Source organism: Rhinolophus sinicus, linkage group LG10 (genome assembly GCF_036562045.2).
Source record: "Rhinolophus sinicus isolate RSC01 linkage group LG10, ASM3656204v1, whole genome shotgun sequence".
NCBI lineage: Eukaryota > Metazoa > Chordata > Mammalia > Chiroptera > Rhinolophidae > Rhinolophus > Rhinolophus sinicus.
Window position 1 is genome coordinate 82036407 of NC_133759.1, and position 18516 is coordinate 82054922.

An 18516-nucleotide genomic window follows, 5' to 3' on the forward strand; every position below is an offset into this window, starting at 1 on the left:
TCCTTAAATTCATTACATTAATGCATTAATTACAAATGCATAAAAGAAGCTGCAAAACTGTTATTCTCCAGAGCATTTGAGATCTTGCTCCCGGGTATATGTCATCAGTTTGGCTCATATGAAGTCTTATAAAAGTTCTCTATAGGTTTGGATGTTTCTTATATTGACAGGGAGGTTGTACCAAACTGTCAGCACTGGTCAGGATGAGGGGAAAGTACTGAAACGCAGTTTCCAACTTTACCTGAAGTGACTAAAGAGGGGATTGACAGTGGTGCAGTCTAGTGGGCCCAGGAAGTGGTGGAAACGACTAGGTGCAGAGGTGTCCACACTGCGGCCCGCGGGCTAACTACCCCCCCCATCCATTTTTTATTGGCCCACAGCAAATTCCAAAAATATATTTTATTTAAATAAACCAGATGAGGCAATACGTACTTCACCTCCAGTGAGTGGCCCGGCTGTTTGTGAATTTTACCGCATATGGCCCTTGGTAAAAAACGTTAAAAAAAATTTGGACACCCCTGGCTAGGGAGTCAAACCACTTGTAAGAGACTGTTAACATAAGGACTGCCACTTTACGGTTAAGATAGGGTTAACAGCCCTGGCAGCCCTGAGCTCAAGTTAGCATAAGAACTGCTACTTTAAAGTCAGAGTATGATTAACAGCCTTGAGCTCAAAACAACCTAATGGCCTTGCTGTTAGTTCCAAGATATGGGCAGAGACCAGATGTTTTGTCTCCTGGTCTCCTGATATGAAAGCTTTTAAAGCGTATCTATTGTAAACTCTTTAAAGCATAGCACAACCTGCACTCCCTAAGACTTTAGAAATTACTAAGTGCCTTAGAACTACTATAAAAACCCCTAGCTTTGTAGGCTAGGGGTCCTTGTTAAAACCCGCTGCTTCGGGCAGAGACAGGGACCCCAGCTAGCTGGAAATAAACCTCGCTGTGTGACTTGCATTATCGTGTGTGTGTCTGTCTTTCTGAGGGGTGAAAGATTCCCGGACTTAACACACTAAGGTGCACTCCACCCACACCAGCTGCAAACACCCCCCTTTCCTCGGGTTACTAAGAACGCGCGGCTCCACTTCCGGACCCGCCCCTCCAACCCGGAAGTGGCGCACTGAGCCGCTACTCCCTGTGGCTCGCTCGTTCTTGACTTCTCCGCCCAACTTCTGCGCGGCTGGGAATCCTCTGGTGCATGGACCGCACGTGTGAGGAGAAGCCTGCGGAGCATAAGAGCGATGAGGAGGACTCCGACTCCACGGAAGTCCCGGCCCAGATCCGGGACACCCCCGAAGACATCATTTTGGAAGCGCCGGCCAATGGGCTGGCGTTCCATCCGAACCGCGACCTCCTAGCAGCGGGGGACGTGGACGGGGACGTGTTCGTGTAAGTGTACTGAAGGGGCTTGGTGAGCGCGGTGGGTGCGTGGGCTGTCGGGTCTGGAAATTCCCCAGGAGTGGAGCTGGGACGAGGAGAGAGTTGGGGGCGAGACGGATTTTGCAAGACTTATCTGGTCCGATTCATTAACATTTGCCTTTAAATAAGTTAGCACACAAACCTTTTGAAACAACTGAAAGGAAGACAAAGTGGCTGTACTGTCGTTAGGGAGCCCAGAGCCAGTAAGTAGCAGGACAAGAAAGCTTTTCAGGGCACTATTTCCCACCGGATTACTATACTGAGCGGAAACAGGCTCAATGGGGCCCGTGCTTTTGCTTCTTGCCCATTTTAATAGATCTTTCTAAAACACAAGTCCCACCACCTCCCTACTTCCTTGATTAAAACCCTCAATTTACCTTTGCTTTTAGGATTAAGTCCAAACTCCTTACTCCGGCTCTCAGGGCTTACCCTCTAGCCCACCCTTGCTTGCTTTCCCCTTTGCTTTCTGTGCTCACTCATCCTATATAAGGTATCTTGAAGCCTCAGCTCCTTTCCACATTATTCCCTCTGCCTGGAAAACTTTTCCCTCATTTGTACCTACTATCCCTGAATTCTCAGCATCTCTTCACTCTTCCTCCATGCCCTAAATTAGATTACCTATTAGGTGCTGCCTTGGCACCGGATATCCTGCCCTCATAAACTTCATAATGGTATGTAATCATAAATGGTTTATGTATTTGTATGCTTGTCTCATCTACTAAAAAATGTGAATGTTTATTAAGCAGCTTTTTCACGCTAGGCTCTAGGATGGAGCAAACAGTAAGTAGACCCAGTTCTGCCCACCTGGAGCTCACTGGTAATTAACCTTTAGAGGCAGGCACTGGGACAGGTGCTTGCCTCAAAGGTGAGCTTACAGGCTGTTGTCTCTGCTCCATCTCCATTTTTATCCTGCCCCCTTTTCAGCCTGTGGTCACAATATGCCTTAATTGTGCCTTTCTCTAGCTCCTGGAGTGCAAGAGCTCGGTTTTACTAATCTTTACATTTCCAACTTCTGGTGCTCTTCTGTCATTAATTTAACGACTATTTTTGGGATTTCACAGTGGTCCAGACCTAATCTTTCCCTACGCTGGGGCTTTCAAGAATGAAGAGGGGTGGGGTAATGTTACAAAGAAGTCCCAAGCAAATGCACTTTTTATATCCAATGAGAAAAAGACCTAACATATGAAGCTCATTGAAAATGGAAAAATGGGATGGGAAGCCCCTTGGGCTTAGAAGTGTACAAGCAGGAACTCCTAAGTAGGTGGGTGGCTGGTTGGTCTCTACAGTCCATGCATCCCTGGTAGGGTCTGATGTCATTCACTCTCCTCCGTCTCTCCCCAGCTTTTCCTACTCTTGCCAAGAGGGAGAAAACAAGGAGCTCTGGTCCTCAGGTCACCACCTCAAGTCCTGCCGAGCTGTGGTCTTCTCTGAAGATGGGCAGAGTGAGTATTAGGGAAGGCAGCCAGCAATGTGGTGGTGGGAAGGGAGCAGTGGGCAGCACCATGACCTGGGTACCTTTTCCCCTCAGAACTTGTTACTGTCTCTAAGGACAAAGCCATCCATGTTCTAGATGTGGAGCAGGGCCGACTAGAAAGGCGCATTTCCAAGGCTCACGGGTAAGGGGAGCCAACTGTGCGTTGAGATGAGGGTAAGGACTTATAGCTCCCTACTGAGCCAAAGATGCTCCAAGAACTTCTGCGTCTGTGTCTCTAGTGCCCCCATCAACAGTCTGCTGCTGGTGGATAAGAATGTTTTGGCCACTGGGGATGACACAGGTGGCATCCGGCTCTGGGACCAGCGGAAGGAGGGCCCCTTAATGGATATGCGGCAGCATGAGGAGTACATTGCTGACATGGCTCTGGACCCAGACAAGAAGCTGCTGCTGACAGCCAGGTGCGCCCTCAAAGCTGCATCCCCTCCCCTGTATTAAATGTCCCCCTCAATGGGAGCTTCCAGCCAAGCCTGCTGCTCTGCTCTCTCTACAGTGGGGATGGCTGTCTTGGTGTCTTCAATATTAAGCGACGCCGGTTTGAGCTGCTTTCAGAACCTCAGTCTGGAGACCTGACCTCTGTCACGATCATGAAAGTATAGCTGGGCGTGATGGGAGGGGTGTGTGGTAGGGACGTGGCTGACATAGCTCCACAAACATGGTCTGCCCTTTTTCGCTGCAGTGTGGGAGGAAGGTGGCCTGTGGCTCCAGTGAAGGTACCATCTACCTCTTCAACTGGAATGGCTTTGGGGCCACAAGTGACCGGTTTGCCCTGAGAGCCGAGTCCATCGACTGCATGGTTCCGGTCACCGACAGTCTGCTGTGCACTGGCTCCACCGATGGAGTCATCAGGTGAGAGAAGCTGGCCCTCAATTCATCGGAAGGGCAGGCCCAACCAGCCGATATCCAACACTCTTCTCTCTGCCCAGGGCTGTGAACATCCTGCCGAACCGAGTGGTGGGCAGCGTGGGTCAGCATGCTGGGGAGCCTGTGGAGGAGCTGGCCCTCTCGCACTGTGGCCGCTTCCTGGCCAGCAGTGGCCATGACCAACGCCTCAAGTTTTGGGACATGGCCCAGCTGCAATCTGTGGTGGTGGATGACTACCGTCGGCGCAAAAAAAAAGGAGGGCCGCTAAAAGCGCTGAGCAGTAAAGCCTGGAGCACCGATGACTTCTTTGCAGGACTGAGGGAGGAGGAAGAGAAGAGGGAGGATGACAGTGACTGAGGGGATAAGCTGAAGACAGGTCCTCACTGGGCAAGAGTTTTGCTGTCTGGGCTGGATCCCCAGAGAGGCTATGAATTTATCATACCTTATTATGCACTGCAGAGATGGGTAGAAAGAGGCTCAGGGCACTGGTGTAGGGAAGTAGAGCTGCTCACACTACCAGTGTAAGACAAACCCACAGCTGGGGCAAGACAGCATGGACACAGGTGTACACCAACCAGGGGTTTAATATAAATACAACCAGCATAGAAATACTCAACAATCTACATACACCAAAACCAGAATACCAAGTGGTGGGGGCAAAAGGCATATTTTTGACCCTTTGGCTCGGCCAGCCCCAAATAAAAATCAACAAAGATACATCAAGGAAACAAGCAAAGGTTCATGCTAAGCTGTAGGAGGAGTGTATGTGTGTGTGTCACACAGAGAAAGACCAAGAAAACCATGGGGTCAGGTGAGACCCTGGGCTGGGAGGGGGAGGGCAAGGTCCCTCACCACAACTTAGCCAAACCTGAGCTGCCCCCTGGTGTGCTGGGGCTCTGCTCCAGCTGGGAGGCTCTGTTAGGCATAGGGCAGGGCCCATGCTCCTACCCCGTTGGGGATCAGATGGTGGCTGCCCAGGCCTGCTGGGTTGGGGACTAACACAGGCTCTGCCTACTCATTCTGGCTGCCTGTGGAGAGGATGGGGTCACTGCTTAACCAAGGTAACTGCCTCAGCCCCAGGAGACCACAGGAGGCTGGCCCCAGACTCACGCAGTGACTCCAGCAGCCGTGCAGACACGGCATCTTTGGCTACCTCATGCCCATCCTGCCCATCAGAGGCCAGCACAACCCAGATGAGGCCACTGAAGGGCACTGGATGCCCAGGGATCACCACCTGGTACCAGAAGTGGTGCCAGCCAGAAGGGCCTGTGCCCAAGCACTTAGTGAGGAACACTGGGCTACCCAGCTTCATCCGTTGGCACAGCAGCTGCAGGGCAGCCCGAGCCCCTTGGGACTCAAGCTTGTCCCTGGCCAGGGCCAATCGGCTGCCCTCTGGCTGTAGGCATCTCAGTGAAGGACCCACGAGCTGCTGGCGGAGTCGCTGCTTGATGTCTGGCTTGAGCCACTCCACTGCCACCTGCTCTCCACACAGGTGTGACTGCCCTGCAGGAAAAAGGCAGAGACAAGGGCAGGTCTTAGCCCCGGGCCCAAGCGACCTGAAGAGTCACAAGCCTGTTTTAATTTCTAGCCTTCCCGTTTCCTGGTGATGTGGTATCTGTCAAATGAAATACCTTAATGTTTCATTGTATTTGTAAAGGGGGTGTAATAACTGCTACCTTCTAAGTTCTCTTGGAGGAGTACTGGTTGACGCAGGCTTTGTCTACCTAATAACCATATAATAGCTAACCTTTACTGTGAATACCTGCCATGAATCAAGGAATGTGCTAAGTACCCGCTTAATTCTCACAAGCCTCAGACTGCCTTGGGCAAGTCCCCTTGCCTTAAAACATTCTCATCTATAAAGAGGGACATCATTCTGTGTTACTTGCATCGGAATGTTGAGGATTAAGTCAGGAGACAATGCCTGTGAAGAGTTAAGTTTAGATAAGTGGTAGTACCACTGGAAACTTTAAAATCTGAGGTCTAATAAATAGCATAAGGTGAGAAATTCGGGCATTCCTGCCCCTAAGATCTCACTATTTTGCCCGCCATGCTGATATGTAAAGTGCCGGCAGAACGTGTTTGCCCCAGCCCGCGGCTCCCCGCAGTCTCCACCCCTACCTTCCATCAGGGCCTTTTTGGCCATGGCGGCGGCACGGTGCGAGCTGAACTTGAGCAGCGCGATCTGCGCGAGAGCCGGTCCGGGGCTCGGCAGCAGCAGCGCCTCCTGCAGGCCGGGACTCAGCGGCTGCAACGCAAGCAGCAGCGCGCGGTGGCTCAGAGCCGGCGGCAGCCCGTCCACACTCAGCTCACACTTCTCGGTACTGCGGCACACGAGCAGCGGGCAGGAGGGCCGCAGCGGGTGATTGTGCAGCGTGGCGATGGCGGCCTGGGCGCCCCGCCGCGAGCTGTAGCGGGCGTAGGCGAAGCCACGGTTCAGGCCGCTGAAAGTCATCATCAGGCGGAACTCGTAGAGGCGGCCCACTCGCTGGAACAGCGGGATCAGCTGGTGCTCGTACACGTCTTGGGGCAGCCGCCCGATAAACACCTCCGACCCGGGAGGTGGCGGGCTGCCCACCCAACCTGGGGGAGGGGGATGGGGAGGGACACCGTTATCCACCCGGACGTTCCGAGGTTCGGGGCCCACGGACCCGGCGTGGGAGGGACCATGTGAGCACGTCTGTGAAATGAGTACAACACTCGTACCCCAAGTCGTTGGCATAATGCGTGACTGAGCTAAAACGGAGCTGGCACACAGGTGCACCTTAAAACTGGCTCGGTTCTTCCAGGGGCGAGTGGGTGTAAACTCACAGGCAAGACATTTCCACGTTTGCTGGAGGGGTAAGAGGTAGTTAGGGGTTTCTGACTGGGGAGCCTCGGGGTAGGCGCCTCCCCCTGAGGGGCTCGTCGCGGCCGTCGAGGCTGGTGTATCCCAGCAGGCCTAGGGTTGGGGCTAGCGTACCTGGGGGAGGCCCGCCATACTTCCTCTGCCCGTTTACTTGCACCAGGCGGATGCCAGTCTCCCTGACCCACGCCTCCAGCGCCGCCTTGTTCTCTGGATTCACCCTCTCACACCACAGCTGAGGGGGAAAGGGCACGTTGGAAGCGCGGATCGCAGCCCCCGCCCCCACTTCGCATGCAGTGCTGGGGCTCCCTGCACCCCATTCCCTGCGCAGGTGGGGCTCGTCCACACCCTCATCGCCAAACACTCACCTCACACTCGCGCTTGGACTGCATGGCTCTCGGGTTGGTCCGCTGGTGCCCCCTATATAACCTATCTACATCTGGAAGCTTCCCAGCCCCTCCACCTCCCTAACCTCTCATTGGCTCTGAGCACGACCCCGCCTCCCAAGGGGGTGGGGATATCCGCCGCACGTGCGCCGCAGAACCCGCCAACCCTCAGGTGCAAGCTAGAAACCCTTGTAGTTGAGTCTGTGGGCAGCCCCAGCTCTTAAGAAATGGTTGGTAAACCGACAAGTATGGACGGTGTTGGCAAGAAACTCGGAGGCACCCTTCATCTTGGACAAAAGCCCATGGCGCATTCTGTAAGTCTTTCTCCCCATTTTCCACTGCTAAAGTGCTTAGGCTCTGACGGAATAGCAACACAGGCAGGCTCCAGTGGTTGAGGCATTTTATTGGACCTTTGGCAACTGGTTGTGGCGAGCAGTCCCTGGATCTGCTGTAGGGACCTGCAGAGGAGGCCACGTCAGGCAGGGAACCTGTAGCCCACAAGCCAGACTGGCCTGAGCCCCCACGGCCTCCTATGGAAAATGGCCTGGTACCTGGCCATTTTTGCCTGTGATTACCAATAAAATCATAATAAAAATAAAAAGTCTCTGTTCTGATGACTCTTCAGGTCTTCCTGGTGGAAACAGAAGTGTGTGAAGCTGTTGAAGTACATATGCAGTTTTGTCTTAGCCTTAAATGGTGCCAGTCCCACTGTTCTTTGACAGTTTGCTCAAATCAGCAGATGCAAAGGGCTGGCTTGTTCTCCTTTTGATTTCCTCCACAAGGTCTTCTCTTCGAACATCCACCTGAGGGAAGAAAGTGGTATGAGCATCTTTCACTCCACTGCTCCCTGAGGGCCCACTCCTTCCTCTAGTCATCAGGCATGGCTCAGCAGGGAGCAGGAACCCAATCAAACACCCCAGGGTAGACAGTGCTTCTTGGGGGAGCCAGAGACAGGGTATATGTGGGGATGGAGAGCTTACCATACCATGACCACAGAAACAGGTTAAGCCTTTGAGTCCAAAGTACAAGTGGGTACTTTGCTCAGGTTTTGAGTAGGCATCGGCCAGCAAAATGGCATACATTCCCTGTCCCTCAGCCTTTTTACCCGCCTGCTTACCTCTTCCCTGCTGGCCACTGAACGAAGCTTGATGACCCCATTCTTGAGCTCTTCCTCACCAATGATGGCCACCAGTGGGATGCCTGCCTCCTCACAGTACTGCAACTGGTTCAGTAATTTTGGGTTCTTCTTGTAGAGCAGCTCTGCCTGCAGGGACCCGGGCAGAAGATGAAGGCTGGCTTCTGCTATCCTCAGGGACATCCTCCTGGGGGCCCAAGCTGTCATCTTGCTCTTAGCTCCACCCCCAAGAAATCACAGAATAGCAGGGTCACTATGGGTGAGCTTTTATTTAGTCTGTGCCTAGCACTCCCAAGGTTACTGCCACCCTGGGGCTTGCCTTCTGTACCTTGATCCCAGCATCCCAGAGCTCTGAGATGAGCTTCAGTCTCTCTTCCAGCAGCTTCTTCTGCGCAGATGCCACAAGCACCTGTGTCTCTGTGGTCCGCACTTTCTCTTCCAAAGCCTGGGGAAGGTGCAGATAAGAGTCAGTGGGCTACCCTTTACAACACGTTCAGGAAGCAAACAGAGCAGGCCCTTGTCAGGATTCTGAGGCCAGGCCCAACTCAGCGAGCTCCACCAGGGCAGGGGCCCAGTCTTCTCATCTAGCAACTGGGCATAAGGTAGCTCTTAGAAGATACAAGAACTGACTGGCTTGTACATGTGACTTGCCAGAATAAATAATCCAGGGGCAAGGGCAAAGGTAGCTTATGTACAGTTACTTCTAGGTCATCTCCATCTAGTACCTTAAAAGCCCACAAGAACATTCACACAGAAGTGATACTGTGAGCCCACCAGGCAATCCAATCACCCCTGGCAGTTCTAGTTCCCACTTACCATTTGCCTAGTCAAGAGACTATGCCTCTTATACTTTAGCCAGAGGACACAACCCAGGGTGTGTGTGGATGGGGGGAAGGGAGGATGTTGCTGCCTTGTCTTTTTCTGGAAAACTATTTTCACAGTTCTTACAACATAAGATGCTTAGTGGAACAGTGACTTCAATTGGGAAACAGGTGGATTCTACTCTAGAGAAAGGGATGGAGTGAGCAGTGGGAAGGTTTCTGCCAGAGCATTCCCCAGGGAATGAAATGCAAGCAGCCAGGTAAGAGCAGCAGAAGCAAAGGAGCGCTTACAGCCATGAGGGGCTTCCCTGGCGTTACTCTAGGTGATAGAAAGTCAAGACAGCCATCTGGGTGGGAGAAAGACTTTGGAGTTACTGCCTGGATTCAAATTCTGACTCTGCCACTTAAAAGACTTAGTTTAGGTAATAACCTATAACTTCATCTGAAAAATTTAAATGACAACAGTAGCTACTCTCAAAGGGTTGTTGAAAGAATTTTATTAGGTAACGCATGAAAAGCACTAAGCACAGTGCCTGGCAGAGTAGTAAAATATTAAGTATTCTGTATTGTGAGGAAAATCCAGGTCAATAGCTATGCCAGCCTAAGTTCTTAACAGCTCTGAGGGAAGTAGGGACCCAGAGCAAGGGATTTTGTGAAAAAAGAATGATCAAATATCCATAAAAGCTGACTAGAATGGGGTGGGAGTCTGTGAAGGACAGCGACCATCTTTTCTCCATTTTTCTGCAAAGATGCTCCTTGCCCAAAGCAGCACCATTTGCCCCCTTGGAGATCAAAGAAGATACGATAGCTTGGATGTTACCACCTGCGCAGACTGCCTTCTATCCACTTACCTCCAGCCTCTGCTCCACGATGGAGAAGATCCGTTCCACGCCAATGCTGAGCCCCACACATGGCACCTTGCGCCCTTTGGGGTCGAACATGCCCACCAGCCCATCATAGCGTCCTCCAGCAGCTACACTGCCCACACCCAGGGGCTCGTCCCCTGCTCGGACTGGGGTCTGTAGCAGCACTGCCTCATAGATCACCCCAGTATAGTAGTCCAGCCCTCGAGCAAGGCTCAGGTCGAAGGAGATCTGTGGCGACAAAAACAGTCAGTACCACATGAGGATCAGGTTCGAAGCCCCCGATTTCAGCTAGGGCTCCCACCCCCATCCTGACTCACCTTGTCAGCAATGCCAAACAGGGTCAGGTACTCAAACAGCAGCTTCAGGTCTCCCAGGCCCTCCAAGGCCTGCTTGTTTTGGGATAGTTTAGGATCCTGGAGCAGCTGTTCCACCAGGGATACCCCACCTAAGGAGACAGATTTGTGAGCCAGACTGACTGTCAGGAAGGAAAAGGTAGGGGCTCTCCTTTTTGGCTTGGATTGCACGTATGTGTGTGTGTGTTCTCTTTCTCTCTCCCCCTCCCCTACACATATACACACAGAGACAAGAGTTTCAGCTTTAGGCTTGAGGACAGTGGGATGGCGCTGTGGAGGTAGAGTGCGTTCCTCACCATGCTGCTGGACGTAGTCCCCAATGCGGTCGGCCACCTCGGGTGCGAGGCCCTTCTCTCCTACCATCTCATTCTTTACTTCCTCCCAGGATACCTGGGCAGACACATATCAGTCACGGACCCCTGGGCACCTTCCCCACCATACAGCAAGTGTGAGCTCTCCTCGGAGGGAGGGGGGCAGTCTTGAGCAGAAGCAACCCTTTAACCTACATCCTGGGGCTAACCTTCCCTTGGTGGGCATGGAGGCAAGCCCCTCTCTCCTAATCTTGTTTTCCATTTCTTAAGGCAGGGTGGGGTCTGGGGGAAGAAAGGGGTGTTTGGATTATTACCTTGTCCAGCTTGTCCACCGAGGAGCAGATGGTGCGGAACTTGCTATCTGGAACCCCACAGATGGCAAACAGCCCATCTAGGATGCGCCGATCATTCACCTGTAGGGACCCAAGGCATAGTGAGGACACAATCTCTTTACATGACCCTCAATAGCCTTGGCCACTTGGGCTACTGGCCTTTCTGCACAAGGACCTTCTCCCGTGAGAGGTCAGGCCCTACTTTGCCCTCCCAGCCCCGTTCAGCTCTGACCTTGACCAGGAAGTCGCCTATCTGCAGTGAACTCAGGATCTCACACATGATCTTCAGGCACTCTGCATCAGGGATCATGGGGTCAAATTGCCCAGCAATGTCAAAATCCTGCAGGGAGAGGGGCAGGGATAGGTGTCAGGGATTTCACATTCTTAAGGGGGGACTACTGGGAGCTCTGGTCTCCCTCTGTAAAGACCAGTTTGTACCCACACACATACCTTCTTCATTCTCTGATTCAGCCTAGAGGAAAAGCCCAGCATTTCTTATGTCTCTTACCAGTCCTGGTTTCCTTTCCATCTACTTACGGGGCTATTCCTTCATTATCTCACTCATTTACTTTTCCTTATTTCCTCAAGCCACTGTGGGGGTGACAAGACAGCCTTAGTCCTTTTCTCGATTCAGCAGTTCTGCCTACCAGTCTGGATTTGATACCTCAAATCCAATTTCCCCATCCTTTGCTGTGATCCTATCATTGTGATTTAATAAGAGGAGCACTGGACCAAGAGTTCTGGTCCCGACTTTGCCTTTCTTCGCCCTATGATCTCTTCATCCTGCTGAGCTTCAAGTTTAGTCACATATAAAATGGGAGAATAATCCCTGTTCTCCCCTCCCCACACGTCCTTTGTGAAATCTATGTGAAAATACTAAAGAAACCTAAGGGTCAGCATGGTCTGGGGCATCCAGGGTGCTCAGGACGTCAGGGGCACTCAGTAGGTTCTACTGGCTTGAGGGCGGGCCAAGTGACCCATCCATCCTGCCTCACATACTCACACATTGGTAGAATTCCCGATAGCGGCCGCGGGTCATGGCTGGGTTGTCCCGCCGATACACTTTTGCTATGTGGTAGCGTTTAATGTTGGTCAGTTTATTCATTGCCAAATACCGAGCAAAAGGAACCTGATGACAGAGTTAAGGAGAGAGCCCCTCCTATTACAGTCTGGAAGTTGCTTCTCATCACCAACAGAAACTGGAGTCTAGACCCTCCCTGTGTCAGTAAAACCACCGCCCATGAGAACAGCATTTCTGAACATTAGAAAAAATGAACTTTGTTAAGACAAGGGGCAGCTGAACTCTCAAAAAAGATCAAGGCTCTTTTCACCTTGGTAGTGTCTCCCCTGGGCTATACCGAGCATGGCAGGGGGCTGGGCAGATTGGCCAGGGAGCAGAAAAAGGGCCCCATGGGGAATCTCTAAGCAGAGGACTCTCTGACATAGCTTGGTGTTGGTCAGTTAAGAATGTTATCCACTGGACTGGGCAGGGGAGAGGCATTCTGGAACCAGGGGATTGTTGGTAGAGTTGGAACTGGGCCCTGACATAAAGCTGAGGTCTCACACAGATGTCAGAAACCTTCTAAAGCTATGCTTTGTTTAGTTCAAGTCCCACTCCTGGTTTTTAGAGAAATAATTCCCCTGACTGCCAAAGGCGTCGTCTTTGATCCCACCTATACCTGGTGTCCCCAAACCTGAGGCTAGGAACAGCCCCAGCCCAGTGAGGGCTGATCCATCCAAAGTGTCCAGAACCCGGATTTAGAAAGATACAGTGAGGTCATAGCGAAGGGACAGCAGCTCCCCACCCTGGTCCTTCAGGTCATAGATAAGCTTAGAGTCTTCTCCATACTTTCCAGTCAGTGTTTCCTAGAGAAAACATAGACACGTGGTCACAGTGATAAATACAACAATTTAATAGGAAGTTGGAAAACAAAAACCCACCATTCTAACATGACTGATTTCAACTTGTCTATATTTCCTGTTTTCTATCCCAATGCTTATGTATTTGATTCTGTTGTAATCAAAAGGAAACATCAATTTTGTTTTCCGCTCATCACTATTTCCATTGTGTGACAGAGCTGAAGTATTAGTTTAAAGCTGCATAATATTCCAGTGAGAAGTAGCTCTGTATTTCCTTCCTAGGATTACACTTTAGATGTTTAGGTTATTCCAACTGTTTAAAATGTTCCATAACATTTTAATAAATATATTTGGGTACATACTCTTTTGAATATTTTTTCTGAGGATAAACTCCTAGGAGTGGGTTATTAGATCAACAAACAAATGCTTTTATGGTGCCTATGATTTGAACAATGTCAAAAGCAGTCCCTTTGCCCTGTGAGGTCTTCAACAAGGTGATAACTTATTTTACCTACCAGTTGGTAAAATTTAAAAAGCCTGAAAATTCCCAGTGTGTAGAATCAGAAACACTCATATATTGGTTGGTGTTATGGGCTGAATTGTGTCCCCCTCAAAATTCATATATTGAAGTCCTATTCCCCAGTAACCTCAGAATGTGACTGTATTTGGAGACAGGGTCTTTAAAGAGATAATTAAGCTAAAATAAGGTTATTAGGGTGGGTCCTAAACCAATAAAATTAGTATCCTTATAAAAAGAGGAAATTTGGACACAGGGAAGATGATGTGAAGATCCAGGGAAGAGACACTATCTACGAGCCATAGAGAGAGGCCCGCAACAGATCCTTCCCTCATGGCCTTCACAAGGAACTTAGACCGCTGACACCTTATCTCATAGTTCTAGCCTCCAGACAATAAATGTCTGTTGTTTAAGCCACCCAGTCTATGGTACTTTGTTAGGGCAACCCTAGCAACTAATACAGTTGGTTAAGATATACATGAGTACAACCTTTCAGCCCAGCAATTCCATTTCTATGAATTTAGCCTGCAGATACATGCCCACCAGTATCGGACATTGTTCCAAGCACTGAATATACATCAGTGAACAAGACAAAGGCAGTCCTTTACCTCACGGATCTTCTATACTAGTGAGAAGAAACAAGCAATACACTAATGCAAGGAACCATTAACAGATAAGTTCAGATAGTCATTGCTGCTCTAAAGGAATAAAACAGGTTGATGTGATAGACAAGGGCTACTTTAGACAAGGTAGCTGGAGAAGATTATTTGAGGAATGGCATTTCAGCTGAGATCTAAAATTAAAATCAGTAATCTTTAAACTGAAATTAAAGTCATGCGAAGAGCCAGGGGAAAAGGGAATTCAGGAAGAGAGAAGAGCAAGAACAAAGGCCCTGAGATAAACATTTCGTGTGTTCCAGGAATAGAATGAAACCAGAGGAACACAGTGGGCAAGGAGAAGAATAGTACGAGATGAAGTGGGAAAAGTGGGCAGTGGCCAGATCGTGTAGGACCTTATAAGCCTGGGTAGGGTTTGGATTTTATTATAAATGCAATGGGAGTCACGGGTTTAAGCAGGGAGTAATGCAATCTGTTGTTGTTGTTGTTGTTTTTAATGTATCAGTCCATTCTAAGAACTGATCTGATTTTTTTTTTTTTTTAGGAGGGCACAACTCACAGTGGTCCATGCGGGGATCGAACTGGCAACCTTGGTGTTATTAGCACCACGCTCTAACCAACTGAGCTAACTGGGCACCCCATTTTATTTTTTAAAAGCAAAGAACTGGAAACAATCTCAGGGTCCATTAATAGGAGACTGGTTGCATATTTATACTTTATATGTATGGTTTGCCTGTATCTAGAAAACATCTCAAGTAGGTGCCATGGAATTCAATATAGATAGAAGCTGTAACTTCCACTCCTAAGAAGGGCTCTTTTGAAAGCTGTTGGCTACAACAAAGGTAAGTAAAAAGCAGAGCCTCTCCCTCTAAGCCAGTCCCGTCCCCCTTCTCACTGGAGAAAAATACTGACTGGTCTTTGTCCACAATAGCAGAGAGAACTTGGGGCCCTCATTCTCTTCTCATCCTCTTGCTGTTCACATACCCACTCTCCCACCAAGCAATTTCTCCTCACTCATCTCTCACCTTTAGTTCAAATACAGGTGTATCAATTACTTCTGCACCATGGCGCTTGAAGCAGCTGATGATTACATCAAACACCTTCTCCCGAACTGCCATCTGCCGGGGACTGTAGTCTCTTGTGCCCTTGGAGTCAAAATCAGCCAAAGAAGCAGGGATAGGTTTTAAAAACAACAAATAAGGTCTAGAAATATAAAAACATGACCTCAGCAATGACAAATGCAAATGTTGCCCCAAACTTAGATTTTCCTACAGGCTACTGAGTTGTAAAACAAGTATAACAATTCCCTATTAATCACCACACCCATTTGCTATCACCGTTCTAGGTTCCATTCCCTTTTCAGCTTGGTTCTATTTTGTAGAATTCTTAGAACTCTATTCTCTGAGATGTTTTCCTAAAAACTCTTCTTGGGTAACATTTTCCTGCCTAATAGGAAACACCTACCCAATGACAGGCACATAACGAACTCAAACTGGCTTAACTAGCTCAACTCCAAATTTTACATTCTTTTCCAACATAACTAAGAAAAAGAAATCCTAATGAATCCTAATTGTCCTCTAATTTGTTTCTGATAGCCCTGTGACATGAGCTGGGCAGATACATTTTATAGATGAATTACAGGATGTTGAGAAGTGAAATCACTACTTGTGGTGGTCAGTGACAAGGCTCACTTCATTCATTTTTGTGAAAATGTCTGCCAAATACCCCAATCCTTAATAATTTATCTTTCAAATAAAAAAGGTGTTCTGTGAAAAGATCATCTTAAAACTCACACAATGGCACAAGCATTTTTCCTATTTTGAAATGTAGTGGATGTGCTTTATGTGTACTTCCCATTTCATCACAGAATATTAATAAAAGTACACTCAAGGATCGAGATTCCATAAAGTTAATAATTTTTACTGTCTTATCAAGGACATTAAGTGCAACTGATTATTTTTTACTGTGAGTGCATGAAAGTAAAGAACATAATGGCTATTAGTACAGTTTAATGCCACTGTCTTGATTTGTGCTAAGACACCAGCAGTTCTATCACCAGTGTTTTTGCACAATCAGTGCAAATGAAGTAAAACAAGGCAAATAACATTTTGAAAATAATTTTGACCATGAAGAACACTTGAAAGAGTACTGCCCCCATGATACTGAGTTTTCTGTTATTAACATGAATCACACATCAAGAAATGTGTTTCAACTAAATGTGTGTGTTCAAACTAAAGTGGATAATAACTCTCCAGTATAATCTCATTTTAACATTATATTATGGAAATTTTCAAACATACATTATAGAGAATAGTACAAAAGACCACCATGTATCTATTACTCAGCTTCAACTACCATCAGCATCTGCTATTCTTACTTGATCTAAGCCCCAACATTTTTTTTCTGTAGTAAAGCAAATCTCAAATAATCAATCTTATCATTTCATCCATAAATATTTCAGAATGATTTTCTAACACATAAAGATTAAACACACACACACACACACACACACACACACACACACACACAATACCTTTATTACAAGCAACAAAACTAACACCAACCCTTTGTTATTATCTAACGCCCAAGCCGTGTTTAATTTTCCTCGATTGCCTCAATATCTTTTTATGGTTGGTTTGTTTGAATCAGATTCTAAATGAAGTCCATGCATTGTGTTTGGTTGATATGTTTCATGTTTATCATTAAATAGTTCAACAGTTTCCTTTCCTTTTTGAAAAAATGTCATTTATTTGTTGAGGAAATTGAGTCATTTGTCCTAAAGAATTTTTCACATGTTAGATTTGGTTAACAATCCTCCATCTCCCATATTTTCAGTAAACTGGAAGAAGACCTGATTAGATTCTGGTTCAATTTTTATTTGCAAGAATGGTGCAAATAAATAGATGGTGCTGTGTATTTATTACCTAGATGGTGCCGTGTATTTATTACAGCACATCAGGAGGAACATAATGTGAATGTCTGGTCGTCCTATTTTTATTATGTTAAGGCCAATCATTGCGTTTAGGTGAGGCGAGCCTAATTGATCATAAATTCCTCATTAATCTTTTCACCTAATAGTTTGAATAACTACTGATGATCACTGCCTTGGGATTTTACGCTGTCTCCTTAATCTATGAAATGAGTTGTGTGTAGAAAAGAATAGCTCAATGAATTTAGGGGGCCAAAGAATTAGCCTTCAAAGGGGAAATCTCAATACAAGGAAGACAGATTATCTTCCCTCTTCTTTGGAGTTCAATTTCACATACAGTCATTGACTACCTACTTAGTTCCAGGAACTCTGGGTCAGCCTCTCAGCATAAATAAACCATGTAAATAACTAAAAGTCAGCAATAAATACAATAATAGAAATACATATGAAGTGCCAAAGGAACCCAGATGAAGGGGTAAATAGTTCCATTTATAGAACTTACAGGAAGTAGCATCTGAACTGAAATCTTAGAGGCTGAGCTAGGAATCTCCAACTGCATTCCTCTCCTCTCCTCTATTTGGGTCTAGTCATACAGGTCTTTTTCTAGTTCCTGGAAACTACCAGGGTTCTTTCTTACTTCAGGGTTTCCATACTCTACCTGGACCTATCTTCCTCACACTCTTCTCCTGGCTATCTTCCACTCATCTGTTAGGTTGGTTAGTGTATCACTTCTTCAGCGAGACTTTCTCAGACTCCCCAGTTCTTATTTTTCTCAGACCATCCTTGTTATGTCTTTGTATCACTTATGACAATTTGTAATGATATAGTCATGTGCAGGATTACTTGCATGAAGTCTGTTTCCTTCAGTAGAATGTAAGCTCTGTGAGGGCAGGGTATATTGTTCATCAAGCTACATTCACTGGTTTGTACAGTGCTAGGCACATAGTAAGCACTCGATAAGTAATTACTGAATAAAAGAAGGAGTAGCCGTAGCAGGCATACTCCCCTACACATCCAGCTGGCCTAGTTTCTGCCATCACTTTGCCATCCCAGAATGACTCAGGTAGAGTTCAATCCAGCCCAGTGCCCAGAGCAACTGCTGTTTCCTCTGCAGCATTTCAGATCCTCCTCAATGACCTGGTTCAGGGAAGCAGGCATATATATCCTTGTGAGTGGAATCAGGGACTCTCTCAGAGGTTCTCTAAAGGAATGACATTTACCTTGGGTGTTTTGAGCACAAACTTCTGTTTCCCTTCATCAGGGCCCAGCTGTGCCTTCAGTTTCAGTAGTTTTGCCACCTCTTCCTCGATCTGTGGAGGAAAGTAGTCGCTGGGTTATCACATCTGCTACTCCCTTCCCTCCTCCGCCATTCATTCAGTATCCCTCCTTCATCAGGATCTGGAGCAGATCTCTATCCCCAGGCCTAGCTTTGCTTCTCTCAGGTCCTACCCAGGTCACCTCAGCACCCAGTCCGTCCGTCCTTCTCCCTACCAGTCCGGTCCCTTCTTCTCCACATCCCTGTCCTCTGTGGAGACCACCCCAGCTCTACCTCCTCCCCGCCTTGAGTTGGCCCTTCCCCAGGCGCCTGGGTCACCTGCTCGGCGCTGGCCTTCTGCTGTTTGAGTCCCCGTACACGCTCTCCCTGAAGTCGCACTAGCTCCTCCAACGCCGCACGCTCTGCCATAGTGGCTGCTTACTGAGGAGGCCTGACGTCTAGATCCGAGGTGGTGGCCACAGCCTCAGCTCGGATGACTTCCGGCAGTCGAGTTGC

The 18516-nt window shown here is 48.2% G+C and overlaps 3 protein-coding genes across 4 annotated transcripts; 1 reads left to right on the forward strand and 2 right to left on the reverse strand.

Moving 5' to 3' along the window:
- Positions 1-1100: 1100 nt before the first annotated feature.
- Positions 1101-4490, forward strand: WDR55 (WD repeat domain 55). Its single transcript, XM_019740289.2, has 7 exons — positions 1101-1387; positions 2759-2859; positions 2946-3033; positions 3131-3310; positions 3403-3502; positions 3589-3758; positions 3836-4490. Exons 1-7 carry the CDS (start codon positions 1197-1199, stop codon positions 4128-4130), a joined length of 1125 nt encoding a protein of 374 aa, XP_019595848.2. The 5' UTR covers positions 1101-1196; the 3' UTR covers positions 4131-4490.
- A 188-nt stretch (positions 4491-4678) lies between these two features.
- DND1 (DND microRNA-mediated repression inhibitor 1) lies at positions 4679-7070 on the reverse strand. The gene is made up of 4 exons (XM_019740288.2): positions 6987-7070; positions 6736-6853; positions 5895-6356; positions 4679-5276 (listed from the first exon to the last, which is right to left on the reverse strand). The coding sequence occupies exons 1-4, from the start codon at positions 7008-7010 to the stop codon at positions 4819-4821; spliced, it is 1062 nt and encodes a 353-aa protein (XP_019595847.1). The 5' UTR covers positions 7011-7070; the 3' UTR covers positions 4679-4818.
- Positions 7071-7387: 317 nt separating this feature from the next.
- On the reverse strand, positions 7388-18510 carry HARS1 (histidyl-tRNA synthetase 1). 2 transcript variants are annotated; one of them, XM_019740286.2, is made up of 13 exons: positions 18340-18510; positions 17966-18055; positions 14842-14961; positions 12593-12688; positions 11826-11951; positions 11055-11162; positions 10805-10903; positions 10476-10569; positions 10144-10271; positions 9812-10054; positions 8468-8584; positions 8122-8268; positions 7388-7807 (listed from the first exon to the last, which is right to left on the reverse strand). In XM_019740286.2, the coding sequence occupies exons 1-13, from the start codon at positions 18427-18429 to the stop codon at positions 7694-7696; spliced, it is 1572 nt and encodes a 523-aa protein (XP_019595845.1). In that variant the 5' UTR covers positions 18430-18510; the 3' UTR covers positions 7388-7693. The 2 variants fall into 2 exon arrangements, with proteins under 2 accessions (XP_019595845.1, XP_074169756.1); XM_074313655.1 differs by having other exon boundaries at positions 14842-15019; positions 18340-18480.
- Positions 18511-18516: the final 6 nt, after the last annotated feature.

Bases quoted from the DNA above. Each gene is read 5' to 3' on its own strand.
- WDR55 (XM_019740289.2), top strand. From the start codon at position 1,197: ATGGACCGCACGTGTGAGGAGAAGCCTGCGGAGCATAAGAGCGATGAG. The intron at 2,860-2,945 runs GTGAGTATTAGG...TTTTCCCCTCAG, and splicing joins CTTCTCTGAAGATGGGCAGA to AACTTGTTACTGTCTCTAAG. The intron at 3,311-3,402 runs GTGCGCCCTCAA...CTCTCTCTACAG, and splicing joins AAGCTGCTGCTGACAGCCAG to TGGGGATGGCTGTCTTGGTG.
- DND1 (XM_019740288.2), bottom strand. From the start codon at position 7,010: ATGCAGTCCAAGCGCGAGTGTGAG. The intron at 6,854-6,986 runs GTGAGTGTTTGG...TTTCCCCCTCAG, and splicing joins AGTCCAAGCGCGAGTGTGAG to CTGTGGTGTGAGAGGGTGAA. The intron at 5,277-5,894 runs GTAGGGGTGGAG...TTTTTCCTGCAG, and splicing joins CAAAAAGGCCCTGATGGAAG to GGCAGTCACACCTGTGTGGA.
- HARS1 (XM_019740286.2), bottom strand. From the start codon at position 18,429: ATGGCAGAGCGTGCGGCGTTGGAGGAGCTAGTGCGACTTCAGGGAGAG. The intron at 12,689-14,841 runs GTGAGAGATGAG...TGTTTTCTCTAG, and splicing joins CACCTGTATTTGAACTAAAG to GAAACACTGACTGGAAAGTA. The intron at 8,585-9,811 runs GTAAGTGGATAG...CACCTTCCCCAG, and splicing joins TCGTGGAGCAGAGGCTGGAG to GCTTTGGAAGAGAAAGTGCG.